Source organism: Orcinus orca, chromosome 13 (genome assembly GCF_937001465.1).
Source record: "Orcinus orca chromosome 13, mOrcOrc1.1, whole genome shotgun sequence".
In the NCBI taxonomy this organism is placed as follows: domain Eukaryota; kingdom Metazoa; phylum Chordata; class Mammalia; order Artiodactyla; family Delphinidae; genus Orcinus; species Orcinus orca.
This window is the reverse complement of record NC_064571.1, coordinates 71,043,329-71,060,834: the sequence shown is the minus strand read 5'-3', so window position 1 is coordinate 71,060,834 and position 17,506 is coordinate 71,043,329. Positions and strand designations below refer to the sequence as shown.

Sequence of the window (17,506 nt, the reverse complement as noted above, 5' to 3'; positions counted from 1 at the left end):
TCTTCCCTCCCTCCCAGGGCCTGGGACAGCTTCCTTCCGCCTAGTCTCCTTTAACACACCAATTAGGTCCCTGCGGAGCCTCCGGTCCTACTTCCTGGCTTCTCACTGCTGCCACCTCCAGATCAAGGGGGCGGCTCCCTGTCTGTGCCTCAGGGTCCTCCGTGGACCTTTCTGAGGTGCCCTCTGCAGGCCCAGCAGGAGAGCTCAGCCTCCTCTGGGGGTGCCTATGTCTCACAGCCAGTCCCCTGGAGCCGCCCCATCTCCCTCAAACCCCGAGTCCTCTCCGGCTGCCCCACCAGACCCAGACAGCATGCTGAGGTCACACCCCCTCCCCAGGTGCAGCTTTGCATCAGCCCAGCTTGGTCCAGAGCGCACAGCCTCTGGGTACCTCTGGCCACGGGTCACCTCATCCATCTTCTCTCAGGGCAAACATTAGCCCAGCCAGGGCCATATTTACATTAGATAACTAGGTCTGCGGGGAAACCAAGAAACAGGTTGCAGCTAGGCATTGCCAAGGGCTGTGTGTTTCTAATCTACGGAAGGGCTGGGCCAACCAGAGACAGGACACCAGAGAATCTCAAAGTCAGAGACCGGGAAGAAGGACTTTAGAGTTCTTGTTGCTACAGAGGAGCGTTTCCCAAACTGTGCTCCAGGGAACACTTGTCCAGCAATATGCACTGTGAGAGAAGTGTTCCAAGGTCATACTAGCAGGAAAATTTAAGCACATTCTCCCAACTTCAACTGACCTTGCTCTTGAACACATCTGTGGCTCTGATGAAGCCTCCACTTAAATCAAATGACAACAAATGCAGTTGAATTCAGCATTCCTGCAATTTCATTTAACCAAGCAACACTTTTCTCATCCAACAGTTATTAATAGTACATGAAATTGGTATTCCAGGAAATTACCTTTGGGAAACACTGATCTCAGAATGTCAGTGCTGAAAGGAACTTTAAAGACCATCTAATTTTGATGTTCCCCAAAATATTCATACTAATGATTAATATTTATTGATCCCAACATCCTAAGCATTTTAAGTCAACTAACTCGTCAAATCCCCAGAGCCACTCTATGAGGTAACTGCATCATTATTCCCATTTTACAGATGAGGAAACTGAGGCGCTTAGAAGATTAAGTAACCTGGCCAAAGCTGAAAGCTGTTTGACTCCAGAGTCTGTTCTCACCTATACCACTAAACTGCAGAGATCCCCGTGGAAAGTAGAAGTATCCATTTTCAGTATTTCAAAAGCATAATAATAAAGTTCAGTCTCAGAATCAGTTATCCCATGCTAATCAGAAGTTCTGACTGGGAAATGAGTTCCTAATTAATTTTGATGGGAAAATAATTCATTTTTTCACAATTATCTATGCAGTGCCTATTCTAGGTAGTAGCTACACTGTACTGATCAACATATTATACTTCATATGTAAAATATTTAAAAATTTAGACTGTATGAATGGGTGTGGGTGAACAAAAAAAACCAAAAAAGGCACCCATAGCAGGGGGAAAAGGTGGGAACCCTTTACCTTGTCCTGTCTTTCCATGTCACAGATGAGGAAAATTGAGCCCCAGAGAGGAAAAGGGACTTGCCCAAGGCACAAGCTGGTTATGCTTAGGGCCAGGTCAGACCCCCAGATCTCCCGCTTCCTAGTCCCAAGCTCTTTCCTCCACCCAAGGCTGTGGTCAGCTTTCTAACTTTGTGGCCAGCTAGGCCAGGGGTAAGAGGTCAGGCACTCAAGCTGGCATGTGAGGTCAGTGGGAACAGACAGCTGAGTTCAATCCAGCCAAGGCCATGACCAAGGGCTCAGACTGACTATTTGTGCTTTGACTAGAAGGAAATAGTCCACAGAGAGAAAAAGTTCAGTAAGAGGGAGGGATGGCCCCCCAACCCTCTGCATCTCCCTGGAAGACAGAGCTTTGGCCAGTTTCTGAGGCCCTTGGTGATGTTGGGAGGAAAATAGAAGAACTAAGGCCCTGGGGCTCCCATCCCACCTAATTTTTCCTGCTGTCTCAAAATATTCATAATTAATATTTATGTCCAGCCACATAATTTTTAAATCTAGCCACTTGGCTTCCTCAGGTAAATTCTATGCTCCAGCCAGGTTTCTAGGCCATCTCCTAGCTGGGTTGCTCCCAAGCAGGGGCTGCTGGGCTCTGGTTGAATGAACAGGTCAACCTTGGTTATACTGAGCCATAGGGCAGAGGACAGAGCATTGAGTTTGGAATGGAATATCCCAGGTTATAGTCCTGGCTCTTCCATTCACTAGCTGTGTGATCTTGAGCAGGTCACTCTCCCTCTCTGGGCCTCTGTCGCCTCATCTGTACAATATAAGGACTGGACCATATGGTCAGTAAGGACCTTTCTGGCTCTGAGCATATGGTGGATTCAGGAACGGTAGCTGGGAGAAGAGGGGACAGGAACAGCCCCAGTCAGCTCTCTGAGAGGCAGGGTCGAGAGTCTCAGGGTCAGGGCGTGAGTTCTGGATGGTCGCTCCATCACGTATTAGGAGGGAGGATCCTCAGAGAATCAGCCCCGGAGCATAGCCTCTGTGTATGTCAGCAACACACAAGGACAGATGGAGCGCCTCATCCTGAGATGCGCAGGGCTGGACAGGAAGGAGAAAACGGGGACTCCCTTTGCCCCCTCTCCCTGGTAAAAACCAAGCCTGAGCACTGGGCAGGCGGCAGGCCTGCTGGCAGGCAGACAGGCCTTGCCAAACTCCCAGTTACTTCCCAGAAGTTCCAGGGCCCCCTGGGAGTGGCTCCACCCCAGCTGGCGCCCCTCCAAGCTGGGTGCCCACGTCAGCAGGTCCTCCCAGCTCCCTCGCCCTTTCACCCAGTGACAATAGAACAGGCGAAGGGGCGGGGGCATGCTGACCCTAAGCCCGATGCTTGGAGAAGCATCTGAATGCCTTGGCATTGCACCCCTGTTGCCATTTCCGCCCCATCCAGCTCAGGGCAGTGGCTGAGGACGGGGCTCCAAATGGACTGCTCTCCTCTCGGGTCTCAGTTTCCCATCCTGATCGCCTTCCTGGGTGATAAACTGGCTCTGAGGCATCAGAATGAGCGATGAGTCAGAAAGTCTAGTGGCCTTGGCCAACTCACGAGGCTCCTCCAGCTTTCATTATTCCAACTATAAAGTGGAGATAGTCATAATAACGACCTTGCAGCAAGTGTTGGAGAATTAAAGTTAAAAATGTATCTGAAGGATAAGATGCGCAGCCTCAGTGTGTGGTAGGAAGTGAGGGTGGGCCCTGGAGGGCACCAGACCCCAAAGGTGGGGCAACACTGCACAGGACAGTGGCTGTGGCGGAGCATGAGACTTGGGGCCGGGGGGCTCTGTGGGCAGCCCACAGCGGGTAGCGAGGCTGCCAGGCCGGCAGGCACTGGGTTTTCCTAAAGGATGGTGGACCGGGGGGCAGTTACAGCTTATGAACAGACACAGGTGAGGTGCAATGGTGGTGAGAGGGGGTCATTTTCCCTGACGCTGGGATGTAGTTGCCTGACCCCATCAGGGACTGCCTGCCACTCAGGACGGCACTTTCAGGCCGACTTTCCCCTGTGAGTCCCCTCACTGCTCCTTCTGTCGTGAACTCCACAGGTTCCAAAGCACTTTTACGTCCAGTCTCTCCTTTACTCCTTTTTTTGTTTTTTTGTCTGCGCCATGCGGCTGGCAAGATCTTAGCTCCCTGACCAGGGATCAAATCTGGGGCCCTGGCAGTGGAAGTGTGGCGTCCTAGCCACTGGATCGCCAGGGAATTCCCTCTCCTTTACTTCTGACAGCAGTTCTGGCAGTGGTGGCCAGGGTGGGGATTAACAGCTGTAGCTCAACCCCCCAGAGTGCAGAGCAGACGAGAGAGGTCCAAAGAGGGGAACGGATTTGCCCAATGTCACACAGCCAGCCTGTGGTCAAGCCGGGGCTGGTCCATGCCTCCCTATCCCTGTTCAGCCGTGGCCACAGTGCTGTGCCCTCCCCCGCATCCTATGCTGCGCAGGCCTGGGGGACAGGGAAGGGCAGGATGATGAGCTGCTCTGACTCGGAGCCTGCCCAGCTGTCGAGGTGAGCTGTGGTCTGGCTGCTGTGGCCGAGCTGGCGGGCACAATCTGTTCTCACCCTGCTGGGGTGCAGACGGGCCAGGCATGGCAGCTCAAGAGCTCAGCTATCCAGGCCCCTGGCAAAGGGTGGCACAGTCACCAGCTAGATGCCACGGTCAGGGAGCAGGGGAGCCCATTCTAAGGGTGGCCCACAGCCTCACATACCCCGGCAGCAGTCCCCCGACCTCCCTGAGCTTTAAGATTCACATGGCTTTAGGCTGACAGAGATGCCAAGCTTACTGGAAATGAGCCGTCTGCCAGCCTAGGTGATCTCTTGGAAATGTGAGGGAAACCTGGCACTGCATTGTGAGCTGTTACTGAGCTGTTACTGAGCGCTTCATATGTACCAGACTCCATGCTAAGTGTTATACACATTATCTCACTTATTTCTCCCCAAAAGTCCTGTGATGCAGGTGCTACTTATGAGCCCCATTTTACAGATGTGGAAACTAAGGCTCAGAGAGGTTTTCTTTTTTAGAAAACACACAGTCCATGGCAGAGTCAGGATTTGAATTCAGATCCCATACCAAAGCAGACGGTATCCTGCCTTGCCATCAATTCAACAAACATATTTTGGGCATAGCCCATGGTCATGGCTGGCAGTGAGTGGGGGGGGTAGGGAGGAACATGACAAAGTCCAGCAGTGCCCACCCTCACCCACCCCAAGCTAGTACTTAGCGTACATATGTATTTACAGTTGGGGGACCTGAGTGACAGAGTAGGGGATGGTGGTAGTACTGGCCCTGGACTTCAAAGCTGAACATTCTCAGGGCCACTCAAAGCAGGGATCACTTCCAGCTGTGAGCAACCCAGGATGGCTGCAGAGAAGAAGCAGCATTTTTAAGTTTTTTGGTTTTTTTAATTTTTTAAAATTTATTTTATTTTTGGCTGCATTGGGTCTTTGTTGCTGGGCGCAGGCTTTCTCTAGTTGCGGCGAGCAGGGGCTACTCTTCGTTGCAGTGCTCGGGCTTCTCATTGCAGTGGCTTCTCTCGTTGCGGAGCACGGGATCTAGGTGCTTGGGCTTCAGTAGTTGTGGCATGCGGGCTCAGTAGTGTGGCTCGTGGGCTCTAGAGCGCAGGCTCAGTAGTGGTGGCGCACAGGCTTAGCTGCTCCGCGGCATGTGGTATCTTCCTGGAACAGGGCTCAAACCCGTGGCCCCTGCATTGGCAGGTAGATTCTTAACCACTGTGCCACCAGGGAAGCACTCAGTTAAGTTTTGATAAGGCTTTAAAAGCTGGGAAAAATGGAAAACATTACTTTATTATAATAATTCTGTTAATAAAAGTAATAAATATCTTAATAGCTCAGTGAAGGAAGCAGGGCTAGGACCAGCAGACATAATTTTACAAATGAGGCAACATGCTCAGAGAGGGGGAGTAATTTGCTTAAGGTCACACAGCCACTAGTGACAGGGCCAGACTTGTGCCTAGGGCTTCTGAGTTCCCATCTAGGGTCCTTTCCTCTCTAGGTCTCCAGGCAGAACTCTTGACTTAGGCCATGTGACGGTTGGCTCAGAGGGAGGCTTTGCCTCTGCCTGGCTCCTGGCTGGGTGAGGGCTGAGGGGCATGGCTGGGCGTGATAGGGTTGAGACTGTCTGACTGGTGATAGCAACACCTGGAAGGACAACCAGGGCCCTTGCTTTGACAAAGGCAATGCCACATCCCCATGAGGAGAGACCCTACATTGGGGCCAGGCATAGAGGATGATCCCAGGGCCCCACAGAGGGTTTGATGAGGACTCTGGAGCACTGATTCATGGGGGGAGGGCACTGTCTCCTTTCTCCTCCTCTGACACGGGTGGGCCAGCTGCCTCTGGGAGACTGGTGGGCCCCAGGGGCGAACTACCCCCATAAGCTTTGGCTGGAAGCAAGGAAATCATCAAGGACCCCCAGGGTCCCTCCCTTCACACTGAATCACAGGATGCAGGACTCATTCAGTCCAACCTCCACCCCTTATAGTCAAGGAAACCGAGGCCCAGAGAGGAGAAGGAACAAGTCCAAAGCCCACAGACACTAAACTAGAATCCAGGTATCCCAACTGACTAGCCAGTACTGTTTCACGCTATCCACGCTGCCTCTAGACTAAGTTCCCAACAGCAGCACGAGTCAGCTCCTATTCTGGGTAGAGAAAATGGTCGGGTCTTTGAAGCCAAACAGACTCTAATTCAAACGCACGTTGCTCTGCCTCCAAACAGTGTGACCCCGGAAAAGTCACTTAACCCTCCCTGCTTCCTCTTTCCTTCCTACCTACCCCCTGGAGTGGTCATGATAGTAAATGAGAAATCATCAGCAAGGAACTAGCACAGTGCCTAGGGACAAGGATGCACCCATAACGGTGAGTCGCCTTCTCTTTGGCCAAAGGAAAAAGAGGCCAGACTCTGCGAGGCTGGGGAAGGAGAGGGGAGAGTAGGGGGAAGGGAGGCAGGTTTCTGGAAGGGCAGTCCCTTAGCACGTGTTTGATCTCCTCTTCCCCTTTTTCCCCCAGGCTACGGCCACGCAGCGCCCAGCACCGACGGCGGCAAGGTGTTCTGCATGTTCTACGCGCTGCTGGGCATCCCGCTCACGCTGGTCATGTTCCAGAGCCTGGGCGAGCGCATCAACACCTTCGTCAAGTACCTTCTGCACCGCGCCAAGAGGGGGCTGGGCATGCGGCGCGCGGACGTGTCCATGGCCAACATGGTGCTCATCGGCTTCTTCTCGTGCATAAGCACGCTGTGCATCGGCGCCGCGGCCTTCTCCTACTACGAGCACTGGACCTTCTTCCAGGCCTACTACTACTGCTTCATCACGCTCACCACTATCGGCTTCGGCGACTACGTGGCGCTGCAGAAGGACCAGGCGCTGCAGACGCAGCCGCAGTACGTGGCCTTCAGCTTCGTCTACATCCTCACGGGCCTCACGGTCATCGGCGCCTTCCTCAACCTCGTGGTGCTGCGCTTCATGACCATGAACGCCGAGGACGAGAAGCGCGACGCCGAGCACCGCGCGCTGCTCACGCGCAACGGGCAGGCGGGCGGCGGCGCCGGCGGCGCGGGCGGCAGTGCGCACACCACGGACACCGCCTCGTCCACGGCTGCGGCAGGCAGCGGCGGCGGCGGCGGCGGCTTCCGCAACGTCTACGCCGAGGTGCTGCACTTCCAGTCCATGTGCTCGTGCCTCTGGTACAAGAGCCGCGAGAAGCTGCAGTACTCCATCCCCATGATCATCCCGCGGGACCTCTCCACGTCCGACACGTGCGTCGAGCAGAGCCACTCGTCGCCGGGAGGGGGCGGCCGCTACAGCGACACGCCCTCGCACCGCTGCCTCTGCAGCGGGGCGCAGCGCTCCGCCATCAGCTCCGTGTCCACGGGCCTGCACAGCCTGTCCACCTTCCGCAGCCTCATGAAGCGCAGGAGCTCCGTGTGAACGCCTTGCGGGGCCTGGAGCACCTGGGAGCGCGGGCGGGGCGGGGGGCTCCTGCCCGGAGGAGCAGCGGGGTCGGCGAAGAGACCGCCCCAGCCGCCTTTGGCGCCCCTCCACCCCTTACCACCCTCCCCCCGCCTCCCATCTCCGACTGTGCCTGCTTGCACCAGCCGGCAGGAGCCGGGGCTCTGAGGACCCCTGGAGCCCGCATCTGCGCCCTGCAAATTCCGAGAAATGTGAAACTTTGGGGGGGGGGGTGGTCGGGGAGGGAAGGCAGAAGCTGGGAGCCTCCCATCCCTTTGGAAAAATAAGGAGCTCCCCAGTTCGCAGAGGCCCTGCTGGTAACCAGACCATCACCCCTCCCCCTGTCCCTTACGGAGGGAACTTCGTGTTCCGTGTAAGTTTGCATCTCTATTTATACCTCTGTCCTGCCAGGTCTCCCACGTTCCCTTGGCTCCAAAAGTCAGGGTGTCTTTGTCGAGGTCACCCCACACAGTCCCACTCCCCTTCCTCATCCCCAGCTGTGTCTCCCAGTCTCCCACTACCTTTTGTGTTGTTTTGCATGGCTTTGCAGTTATGGAGGAAATGGAAACCCAGCAGTCCCTAAAGCTAGTCCCCAGAGGGCAGGCAGATGGAAGCAAGGACAGGCAGGCTGCAGAAGGGGTGGAGAAGGGAAGGGGGAGGCAGGGGTCCAACAGTCTGCAGGGTGGTCCCCTTGGTAGGTGAGAGCTAACTGGCCTCCAGTCACATCCTCATGTGGGGCCAGAGGGAGTCCAGCCTTCCAGACACTGCCCTTGAAATCAAACAGAAAACTTCCTCCTTGCCATCACTGGCCGCTGCTGCTAATAACCGACTCTTAGATCCGTGAAATGAGTTTGAAAACCCCGTCCTGACTACCCATTCGTTTGATTCTCACCACACCCCAGTTAGGTCACCAGGGCAGGAGTTGTCATGCCCATTTTACAGATGACACTGAAACCCAGACAGGTGACATGACTTGCCCAAGGTGACACAGGTAGCAAAAGGCAGAGGGGAGCAAGAACCAGGCTGTTTGTTCTGAGCCTAAGTGCTCTTTCTTTCGACTCCTCTTCCCGCTCTTTGAAAGCAAAGTTCCCAGCCTGCACACCCTGGCGTTGTGTGGGCAACTGGGCCTTAGACCAGAACCAGAGCCCAGGACTGAGCCAGTGCTGGGCTCAGCCGCTCCTCTGCTTGGCCACGAGGCAGGGCTCTCAGTGGGCTGCTGAAGCAGGGTAGGACCACTCAGTCAATGAACTTCCTACTTACAAACAGGGGAGTCCTTAGGGCCAGATAAGCGGAGCTGGGGCTGACAGCAGAAAGGCCAGGAGCTGGAGCTCTAGGAGTTGGGGAATTGGGCAGAGCGGCCTAGAGAGCTGGCAGGCATATCCTCCTGGGACGTGAACCCTGACCCCACAACCAGTGTTGGTGCCTGTGTCCCCAGTAGCTAGAGATAAGCCATAGCTGCAGCAAGGAACGCTCCTCCCAGGTGTACCCCCTGCCTACCCCACCTGCAACCCAGAAGCCCAGGTACAGAGCAGCAGTTGGAGGTGAGACCCTGGGCTCCACGGTCAGGGCCCAGAGCTAGAGCTGGGACCGTGACTCAGACAGCATCAAGGGATGGGTGAGGGGCCTCTCCCCCTCCAGCTGCCCCCTCTTACTGTTCCTGTGTCAGCTCCTTAACACTGCTGAGCGAGGCCAGCCCTGGCATTCAGGGAAGCTGTAGTGGAGGCCCCCAGGGGGTCAGCCTCAGCCCCACCCTGACCCTGCGCTCCGGCCTCTGGGCACCACTGGGAGGGAAGTCTGGCCTGGCCTGTGTGTGAATGCCGTCTCAGTGTGGAGCATCCTGGCTGCCCAGGTGCCACAGAGAGCAGGGCCCAGGAGCCGGGGCTGCCCTCTGTGTTTATGTTGGGGTGCCTCTGTCCGGTGTGCGACCCTGCCCTCGAGGGGTCCTGTCCCGTCAGTCCCAAGGGAGCCACAACCAAAGTTGTAGGGAGATGGTGGGGAGGGAGGCCGAATGGCCCTCACAGAGCACGGCAGACTGCTCGGTCTCTGGCCAGGTCTTTCCTAGGGAACTGGAAGGCCGGTGTTGCTTCTCCCTCACCCCCTCCCACTGAAGGCAGCCTTTCTGCTTCCCCAATGCCTTATGCCTGGGCACACTGCCACAGAATATGCAATACGTGTGGGTGACATGCCCCCGCGCCCACACCCTCACCCCGGGCAGCCCCTGGACCCCACAGGCCGCAGCTGCCACGGCCTCCCTTCAGCCCCTCCTGCCTATCTGTCTTCACACTGAGAATGGCGCCTAATAAATGCTGTCCATGGAGACCAGGGTCAGGCTCAGCTGCCTCTGTCATCGTGTACCCTTGGCACTGCCAGGGAGTGGCCACTCCCCCTCTGGGGTCTGAGGACACACCCAGCAGACGCAGCTCAGGGGTGAGATACATTGCGGGCACCTCTCTTCCAGGTGCATTTTCCTCTGGGTATGGAGGGACAACACAGCCTGGGACTGGGCCCCAGAGCCCAGGATAGACCTGGAAGCAGATGCATCCTGCAGTGGTGCTAGCGCCCGGAATCAGCTAGCCAGTGGCTTCCAGGTGCCACTGAGAACGATCCACAGTGGCCTTTGACCCCACAACCCATGCCTGTCTCCCCGTCGGTCTTTCTTTCATGAAACAATACTTAACCCCTACTACAGCCAATGCATTCTAATACTTTCTATTCTAGTTCATGTTATAAAATGCTGGTCACAACCCACTAAATTGATTTCTCTCCCCACTAATGGTTTGCTCCCTGCAGATTGACATACACTAGAGAAATAAAGGCAGTGTGGGTAAGGCTGCTTTATCCCAGCCCTCCCACCCACCCACATAGGTCAGTTGAAAAATACAGAGAGAGACCTATTTACTGGGGATCCAGGGGTCGAAGAAAGAAGTGGTGGCACATGCAGGAGGCAGGACACGGCCAAGTCTTGTATGACGGCGCTCCTGGCTGCTCCTTGCAGCTGCAGGCAGGCCCCTGGGACACACTGATTGGCCTTCGGCCCTTGGGGTGGCCACGGCACAACCGGCCCTGAGCTCCCCTTGGCTCACCGCACCCAAGACCACCTCATCAAAAGCCAGGACTTCCTGCCCACGGCCTATCTGCCTCTGTCTTTCTTAGAAGAGCTAAGTTAAACGATGTCATCTTTGAGGTCAGCAGTGGCCAGTCCAATATCGCTTTGACTTTCCTAGGCAGTTCCTACAGGACATAAACTTGCTGACGCTTGCCCTCCTTTCTTCATTGCCTAGGGTGAAATAATCAGAATTCGAAGGAATTCCCCAAGGGGCTGCAGTCATCCCAGTCTTCCGAGGGGTGATCAGAATCGTGGCTGCAGTGACCTGCACCCCAGCCCCTGCCCACAGCTCCTAATGGCTCAGAATTGCCCTCGGTCCTACCGTGGGCTCTTTATCTCCAGGTGATGCCATCCCCACCCTCCTCACTTCCACACAGCCTCTGAGGCATCCTGCACTAAAAAAAATATATGTACAGCAAAACAAAAATAGAAAACCAGCACCCCAGAGCGGGGTGTGGTATAAATATACCAAGACTCTGACTGAAGTGGTTCCTCTGCGCCAGCCTCAGATGGAAACAGAAGCTTCCTGGGAGCTGAGAGAGAAAAGGGTCTGCAATGGAACTCTTCCCAAAACGTGTCCCATGCTATACCTTGTGGCGAAAAGAGTTCCTTGGTCAGATACACTGCACACATCGCTCAAGTGTGGAGCTTCCCAAGACATCTTAGCCCAGTGAAGGTTCTGAAAAGCCCAACGGCAGACCCAGCTGTTTACCTGTGCTTAAACTCACAGCATTGCCCAAAATCGCTCCCAGCACCAGCCCTTCTGTTTGCACGACGTCTCCTCACACCCCGGGTCCCACAGAGCACGCTTTGGGAAATGCCGATCTACTGAAACCTGTCTGATGGAGAGAGAAGTTTGATCCTAACCCCCTCAATAAACTCCAAAAGGAGCTGAGCTTATAAGTCCTTCCATAACTGAAGGCCGTGACATTATGAAATACATATTTTATTCCCTATTACACGTCAGCTCCAACCAAGGCTCGGAGTAGCTCACTTGCCAAGATCAGGCGGTGGGCTGGTGGCAGAGTTGGGATTTGAGCCCAGGCCCGATGACTCCGAGGCGTAAGCTCTCAGCCACCTTGCTGCGTCCTGTCCCCAGGTGGTCCACGTCTTCAGCAAAAGTTTGGTGGAAGTCCTAGAGCTGTTTAGGACGTGTCATTTCTTATTCAGAATCTTGGTGAGTGGGGAGCCTATAACCTAAAAATGTCTCCCTTCAAAGATGACAGGTCCTGAGGCAGCCAAGAAATTCTGTCCCATCTTCAGTCCCCGCACTCCCATAGATAGGACCATTCAGCTCTTTCTTTCTTTTAGCTTCACTACAACTTATCTCAGGAAGCCAAGGGCAGGGAAGGGATGCCTAGGGCCAGGGAAGAACTTCAGAACAGACACACTGTCAGAGGAAAAAAGCAACAGCCCCACCTCAGGGCACACCTCGCCGTCTGCACTGAGTAGCATGAAGCTTAAGCCCCCCTGTCACTCCCGAAGCTGGGTTCAGCCTAGAAGGCTGAGACTTCATTTCCCTAGGGGCCTTTGAACAGCCCAGTCTGTAGTGGACACGGTCCCCTCCTCTTGCCCAATGATGCTGGGACAACAGCCTCAGGCACTGCCATCACCTCGGTCAAAGTTTGCAAAGCATCACACACACACACACACACACACACACACACACACACACTCCTCTAGGTTTGTGGTCCGGCTCCTCTTTCTCAGAGGAAGGGATTTTGGTTCAGAGAGAGGAAGTGAGATGCTCAAGGTCAGGAGGCAAGATAGCGGTGTAGCCAGGATTGGTATCCGATAGCCTCGCTTTCCACACTTCCTCCCCACACACCCACACAGAGCAGAGGCCCAGCCTTCTCTGACTCTGATTTCAGATGAAAGCTGCTAATTGCTAATCTCTGAGGTTGAGTCACTCTCACTCATGCTGGAAATTTTGCACATCTACATCTGGACACACACCAGGAGACGCACAGCCCCGCCCCTCACTCACCCAGCTGCAGGGGAGGGCCTTGTGGGTAGTGCCACCCTTAGGACGGGGGCTGTGATGGAATTGACTCCATGATCTTCTCTGGCCGTGAACTCCCCGAAAATCCACGCTAAGGGCGTTTTCCATTTACAAAGCCCTCTCACTTCATTCTCTCGTTGGTTCGTCAGACAACTCGGTGATTTAGGTGAGAATTAACGCTCCCATTTTACAGATGACAGAACTAAAGAAAGACTTGAGGTCCTGAGAGCCGGCACTGTTCCACATTCACTTCCATATTGTTGATGGTTGTGCCGGGCCACAGCTCCCTGTGTGCCCCAGTACCTCTGGGCCCCAAGTGTCCCCCACAGTGTGCCAGGCTAGTTCCCATGGGTTGGGGAGGCCCAGGTGGATGTGACTCACAGAACCTATTAGCAGAAGGAGACAAGGAGTCATGAACATTTTGCCCGCTTCACCATGAGCCCTGAGCAAACTTTGTCCAGAGCCATGGACTTTGGATTAAGGGCAGCACAATGCCCTTAATAACAAGCCCCGCCCTTCAGCTGGAAGGGCCGTAGGATCCCTGGGAGAAGGTCGTGCCTTTGACCCAGGCCAAGTCCCTAAGTCAACACTCTTCCTCCCTGAAGAGGGAACACGTGAACAGGTCATCCCTGACTACAGAGTATTCTGGTCTGACTACCGGATCAGAGTGGTAGGAAGAAGGCCCACAGCCCGGGGCTTGTTCTGGACCCAGCATCAGGGTTTGAGAGGTACCGTCCTTCCAGATTGCACAGGTCCAGCTGGGGAGACTGAGGGTGCCGCTGGGGCAGGGAGCCTGGCCTGGGCTGTGTTGTGCTTTGGCCCCACCTTTGTCGTGAAAACTCTCATTCTGCCCTTATTTCAGGCCACCAAAACTTCTAAGGAAACTTTTGGCTGCCAGAAGTACTGTGCCAGCCTCTCTCCAAAGGTAAAGGACGTGCCGGAGAATCAAGGGTATGTTCATTATTGAGCACCTACTGTGTGCCACAGACTTTACAAATCTCACAACCACCCTGTGAGGCAGGTGCTGTTACCCTCATTTTGGTAGATGAGAAAGGTAAGACTCAGAGAGGTTAAGTGACTTGCCCAAGGTCACACAGATAGTAAGTGGCAAAGCCGCACCCAGGCCCCTCTGGCTGTAATGCTCAGGCACTTTCCAGTGCACATCCGTGCCCGGAATACATCTAGTCCAGCCTCCCCACAAAATAGGAACTGCCTCAACATCTTCCCTACCAGGCCATACAGCCTCGGTTTACAGGACCCTTGCTCTCCGAGGCCGCCCCTTCATTCACTGAAAAGCAGCTCTAAAGACCACATGGAGACGTTGACCGTATCCTTTCTATTGAGACAAGAACTGCTTCCAGTTCTGGCCGTGCCTTCTGGAGCCACAGGGAGTAATTCCGTCTGTTTCGGGCATTGCTCTAAAGGATTCAAGATGGCTCCCCACGTAGACAGGTACCTCTAAGTCTCCTCCAGGTTAAATGTCCTATTCTTTCAGCCACACCTCCATAAACAGTACATCTAGACCTCTCACCAGCCCTCCTCTGGAAGAGCTTCAGGTTACTTCTTCCCCAGGAGTTTGATCCCTCATGTGTGGTCCAGCTGCACAGAGGTGATGAGCGTCCCCTCCCTTGCTCTGGATCTTCCTATTAACGCCGCCTAAGAGCACATCTGACATATGCGCAGCCGCCTCACGCTGAGCTTGCAGCCCAGCAAAACTTTCCCGGAGCTTGTCGTGTGAACCACTGTGACAGACACTACTGGTTACCTGATCAAGGGCCATCCCTGCGCCCTTCTGCCTTGATGGCAGAAGGAGACATTCCGCAGGAGCTGACCCTCCCTCAACGCCTGTTCCAGGAAATAAGCCAATCACGGTGACCTCAGGCAGCTTTCCAAAGACTGAATTAGTACGAGTGTGTTCCATTCTGGTTAATGGGTTCTTCAGAGAAGTCTGCTGGGGGCTACTGCGAGAGGCTTTCCTGAAAGAAATCACAAGGGAGGAAATGCCACTCTACTTTGACTGGAACTTGCCAGGTCTATGTGTGATGCCTGGAATAGTGACAGCCATGAGAGAAGACATCGTGGGCACAGTGGGGATGGCAGAAGGAGAAGGTGGAGAGCTTATTTGTCACTGTGACAGTGAGCGGCCCCTGGAACCCCTGACCTCAGGCCGTCTCGTCACAGGAGACAAAAAGTGTTAAGACCCAGATGGGCTTTCCATTACTGGCAGCTGAAAGCCCCATGGCCCTCAGGCTCCTGCAACAGGATTATTGTACTGTCTGAACCTGGTGGACCCCAAGGGAGAAATGGCTTTGTTCTTCCTCCCTTCACGGCCTTTAGCAACACTAGCTTGAGCTCCCATTCCTGTCTCCTAAATATCAGCTGGGGCTAATCCCAGGGCTTTGTGGTCACTCTTGGGTATAAGGAAGTCCAGGCCAGTCTAGTCCAGTTTAAAACTTTAATCTCAGATCCATTTTAATGCTCATATTCTCCCTGTTCCCAGAATAGACCATCCTTCAGCCGAAGGGACTTAGAAAGGGGAGGAGGCATGCTCTTCTCCCCAGCCCCCTCCTTCTATTTCTGGCCCTTCCACAGTCTCAGGCTGGGGAGAGGAATTAAAAAGACAATGGAGGGACTTCCCTGGTGGCGCAGTGGTTGGGGGTCCGCCTGCCGATGCAGGGGACACAGGTTCGTGCCCTGGACCGGGAGGATCCCACGTGCCGCAGAGCGGTTGGGCCCGTGGGCCATGGCCGCTGAGCCTGCGTGTCCGGAGCCTGTGCTCTGCGGCAGGAGAGGCCACGGCAGTGAGATGCCCGCGCACTGCAAAAAAAAAAAAAAAAAAGACAATGGAGGGACTTCCCTGGTGGTCCAATGGTTAAGATTTTGCCTTCCAGTGAAGGGGGTGCAGGTTCCATTCCTTGTAAGGGAGCTAAGATCCCACATGCCTCATGGCCAGAAAACCAAAACATAAAACAGAAGCAATACTGTAACAAATTCAATAAAGACTTAAAAAAAAAAAAGAAAATGGAAGCCCTCCGTGTGGCCTGGCTCCCAGTGCTGGATCTCCAGGGCTCGGTGTGGGGTTTTCAGAACCCACACAGGAGCCTCTTTGTCATCCTGTTCCACGGAGGGGCAACCCAATGTCCCCACAGGCTCTAGCCCGTGGGGGTCCCCCCGCAGCCTCCTCTGGCCCCGCAGCCTTAGGCGGAGCACTGTAAAAATCCAAAGGTGGCCCAGCCAACTTCTAGTGTCCACTTGGTCCGCGGGACACTCCCACATCCTGACCATGCCAGTCAGTGGGAGTACAGACAGCCCCCAGGAACCCCTGCCACCCCTCCCCAGTGCTCTTCACCTTTGTTCAAATAAGCAGAAGATGGAGCAGCAAGTTTATATCTAAGGAGACATCCAACCTGGGAAGAAGATGCTGTCTCCCCTTCTGATAGTTTCAATGAGGGATTCCTGGGAGCCTGCTGCCCCAACCTGGCTAGGCTGGAGAGGAGGGAACCACAGCACTCTTCCCCCAGATTGACAACTCAGAGCTAAAGTGATTCTCCCTCCTCTCTCTGATGTCCTGCTTATTTATCCAGGCCGGGAAAGACTGAGGACATCTCTTTGCCCTTGAGTGTGCATATGCCAGGTAGCAAATGCCAGGGTAAGAGAAAAAGTCAATGCCTGTTATGTACCTTTCAAGCCAGATCTTTCCTGCGAGGTAGCTGAGCAGCTGCTTTTCTTTTTTTTTTTTTTTTTTGTGGTACGCGGGCCTCTCACTGTTGTGGCCTCTCCCGTCGCGGAGCACAGGCTCCGGACATGCAGGCTCAGTGGCCATGGCTCACGGGCCCAGCCGCTCCACGGCATGTGGGATCCTCCCGGACCGGGGCACGAACCCGTGTCCCCCGCATCGGCAGGCGGACTCTCAACCACTGCGCCACCAGGGAAGCCCTGCTTTTCCTAATGTCAGTGCAAGATCTTGCTGACTTAGCGCTACTAGAATCCCATCTGGTTGGTTCCAGGCTTTTGATGTTGTTCTTCTGGGTGTTGAAGCCTGGTTCCACTGTTAAATCTACTCTCGCTCTCTCCCAGCACTGTGTCACCCACAGATTTGATAATCCAGCTTTCTGTGCCATTATTCAAGCCTTTGATGAAAATATCAAAGAGAACAAGACCGAATAGAGGATCCTTAATTTAGGATGACATTTATTCCAGCATGTTCTTGGTGAACTGTTACTGGCTCCAGCCACTTACCACTTCCTTTTATCTGTGCTCTAAAACTGTCTGTTTAATCAACGCTCACAGGTGATGAGGCTCCAGTCCATAGCTCTCCAGTCTCCCGGGATGTCAGTGACCTGGGCTGGGGATTTGGACTTGCTGAAAATAGCAGGTGCTTCCCCGCCTAGCTCAGCCTTCACCCTCTTCCCCCCTCCCTCCACCGCCTCGTTTGGGCATCATCATTGAGCTCAGCTCTGCCCAGCCACACCCCAGCCCCAGCCCCAGAGCTGAGCACCGCCCATTCATCCCCTTCCCGGCTCAGACTCAGCTCCTCTCTCAGGCAACTGGCCTGTCCCTGAGGTGGGGGGGTGGGGGGGTGGCAGGGCAGTCACTGGAGTACTCAGATGACCTTAAGTGTCGAGCTCTGCCACGGGAAGCTGCTGACGTCCAGGACCCTGAGGTCAGCTGGGGCTGGGGTGGGTGGAGCACAGAACATGTATTAAGCAAGCGCCAGGAGCTGGGCTAGATGTGTTACCAGAACCTCATCACAACCCTCATCACATCAACTGTCTCCACCCCCTGGGTGAGGAGAGGAGGTGAGGGAGGCCACACCATTTTCCTAAAGACACCCAACCAACCAGTAAGTGGCAGAACGAGTTTCTGACCCCGAGGC

The 17,506-nt window shown here is 54.6% G+C and overlaps 1 protein-coding gene across 1 annotated transcript in view; it reads left to right on the top strand.

Annotated features, from left to right (window-relative positions):
* KCNK3 (potassium two pore domain channel subfamily K member 3) overlaps positions 1-9,846 on the top strand; it is a 39,037-nt gene extending 29,191 nt beyond the window's left edge. Inside the window, exon 2 of the mRNA XM_004268114.3 lies at positions 6,582-9,846. Within this exon, the coding sequence (XP_004268162.1) occupies positions 6,582-7,501 (920 nt within the window). The 3' untranslated portion in view covers positions 7,502-9,846. The remainder of the gene's footprint in view (positions 1-6,581) is intronic.
* The last annotated feature ends 7,660 nt before the right edge of the window (positions 9,847-17,506 follow it).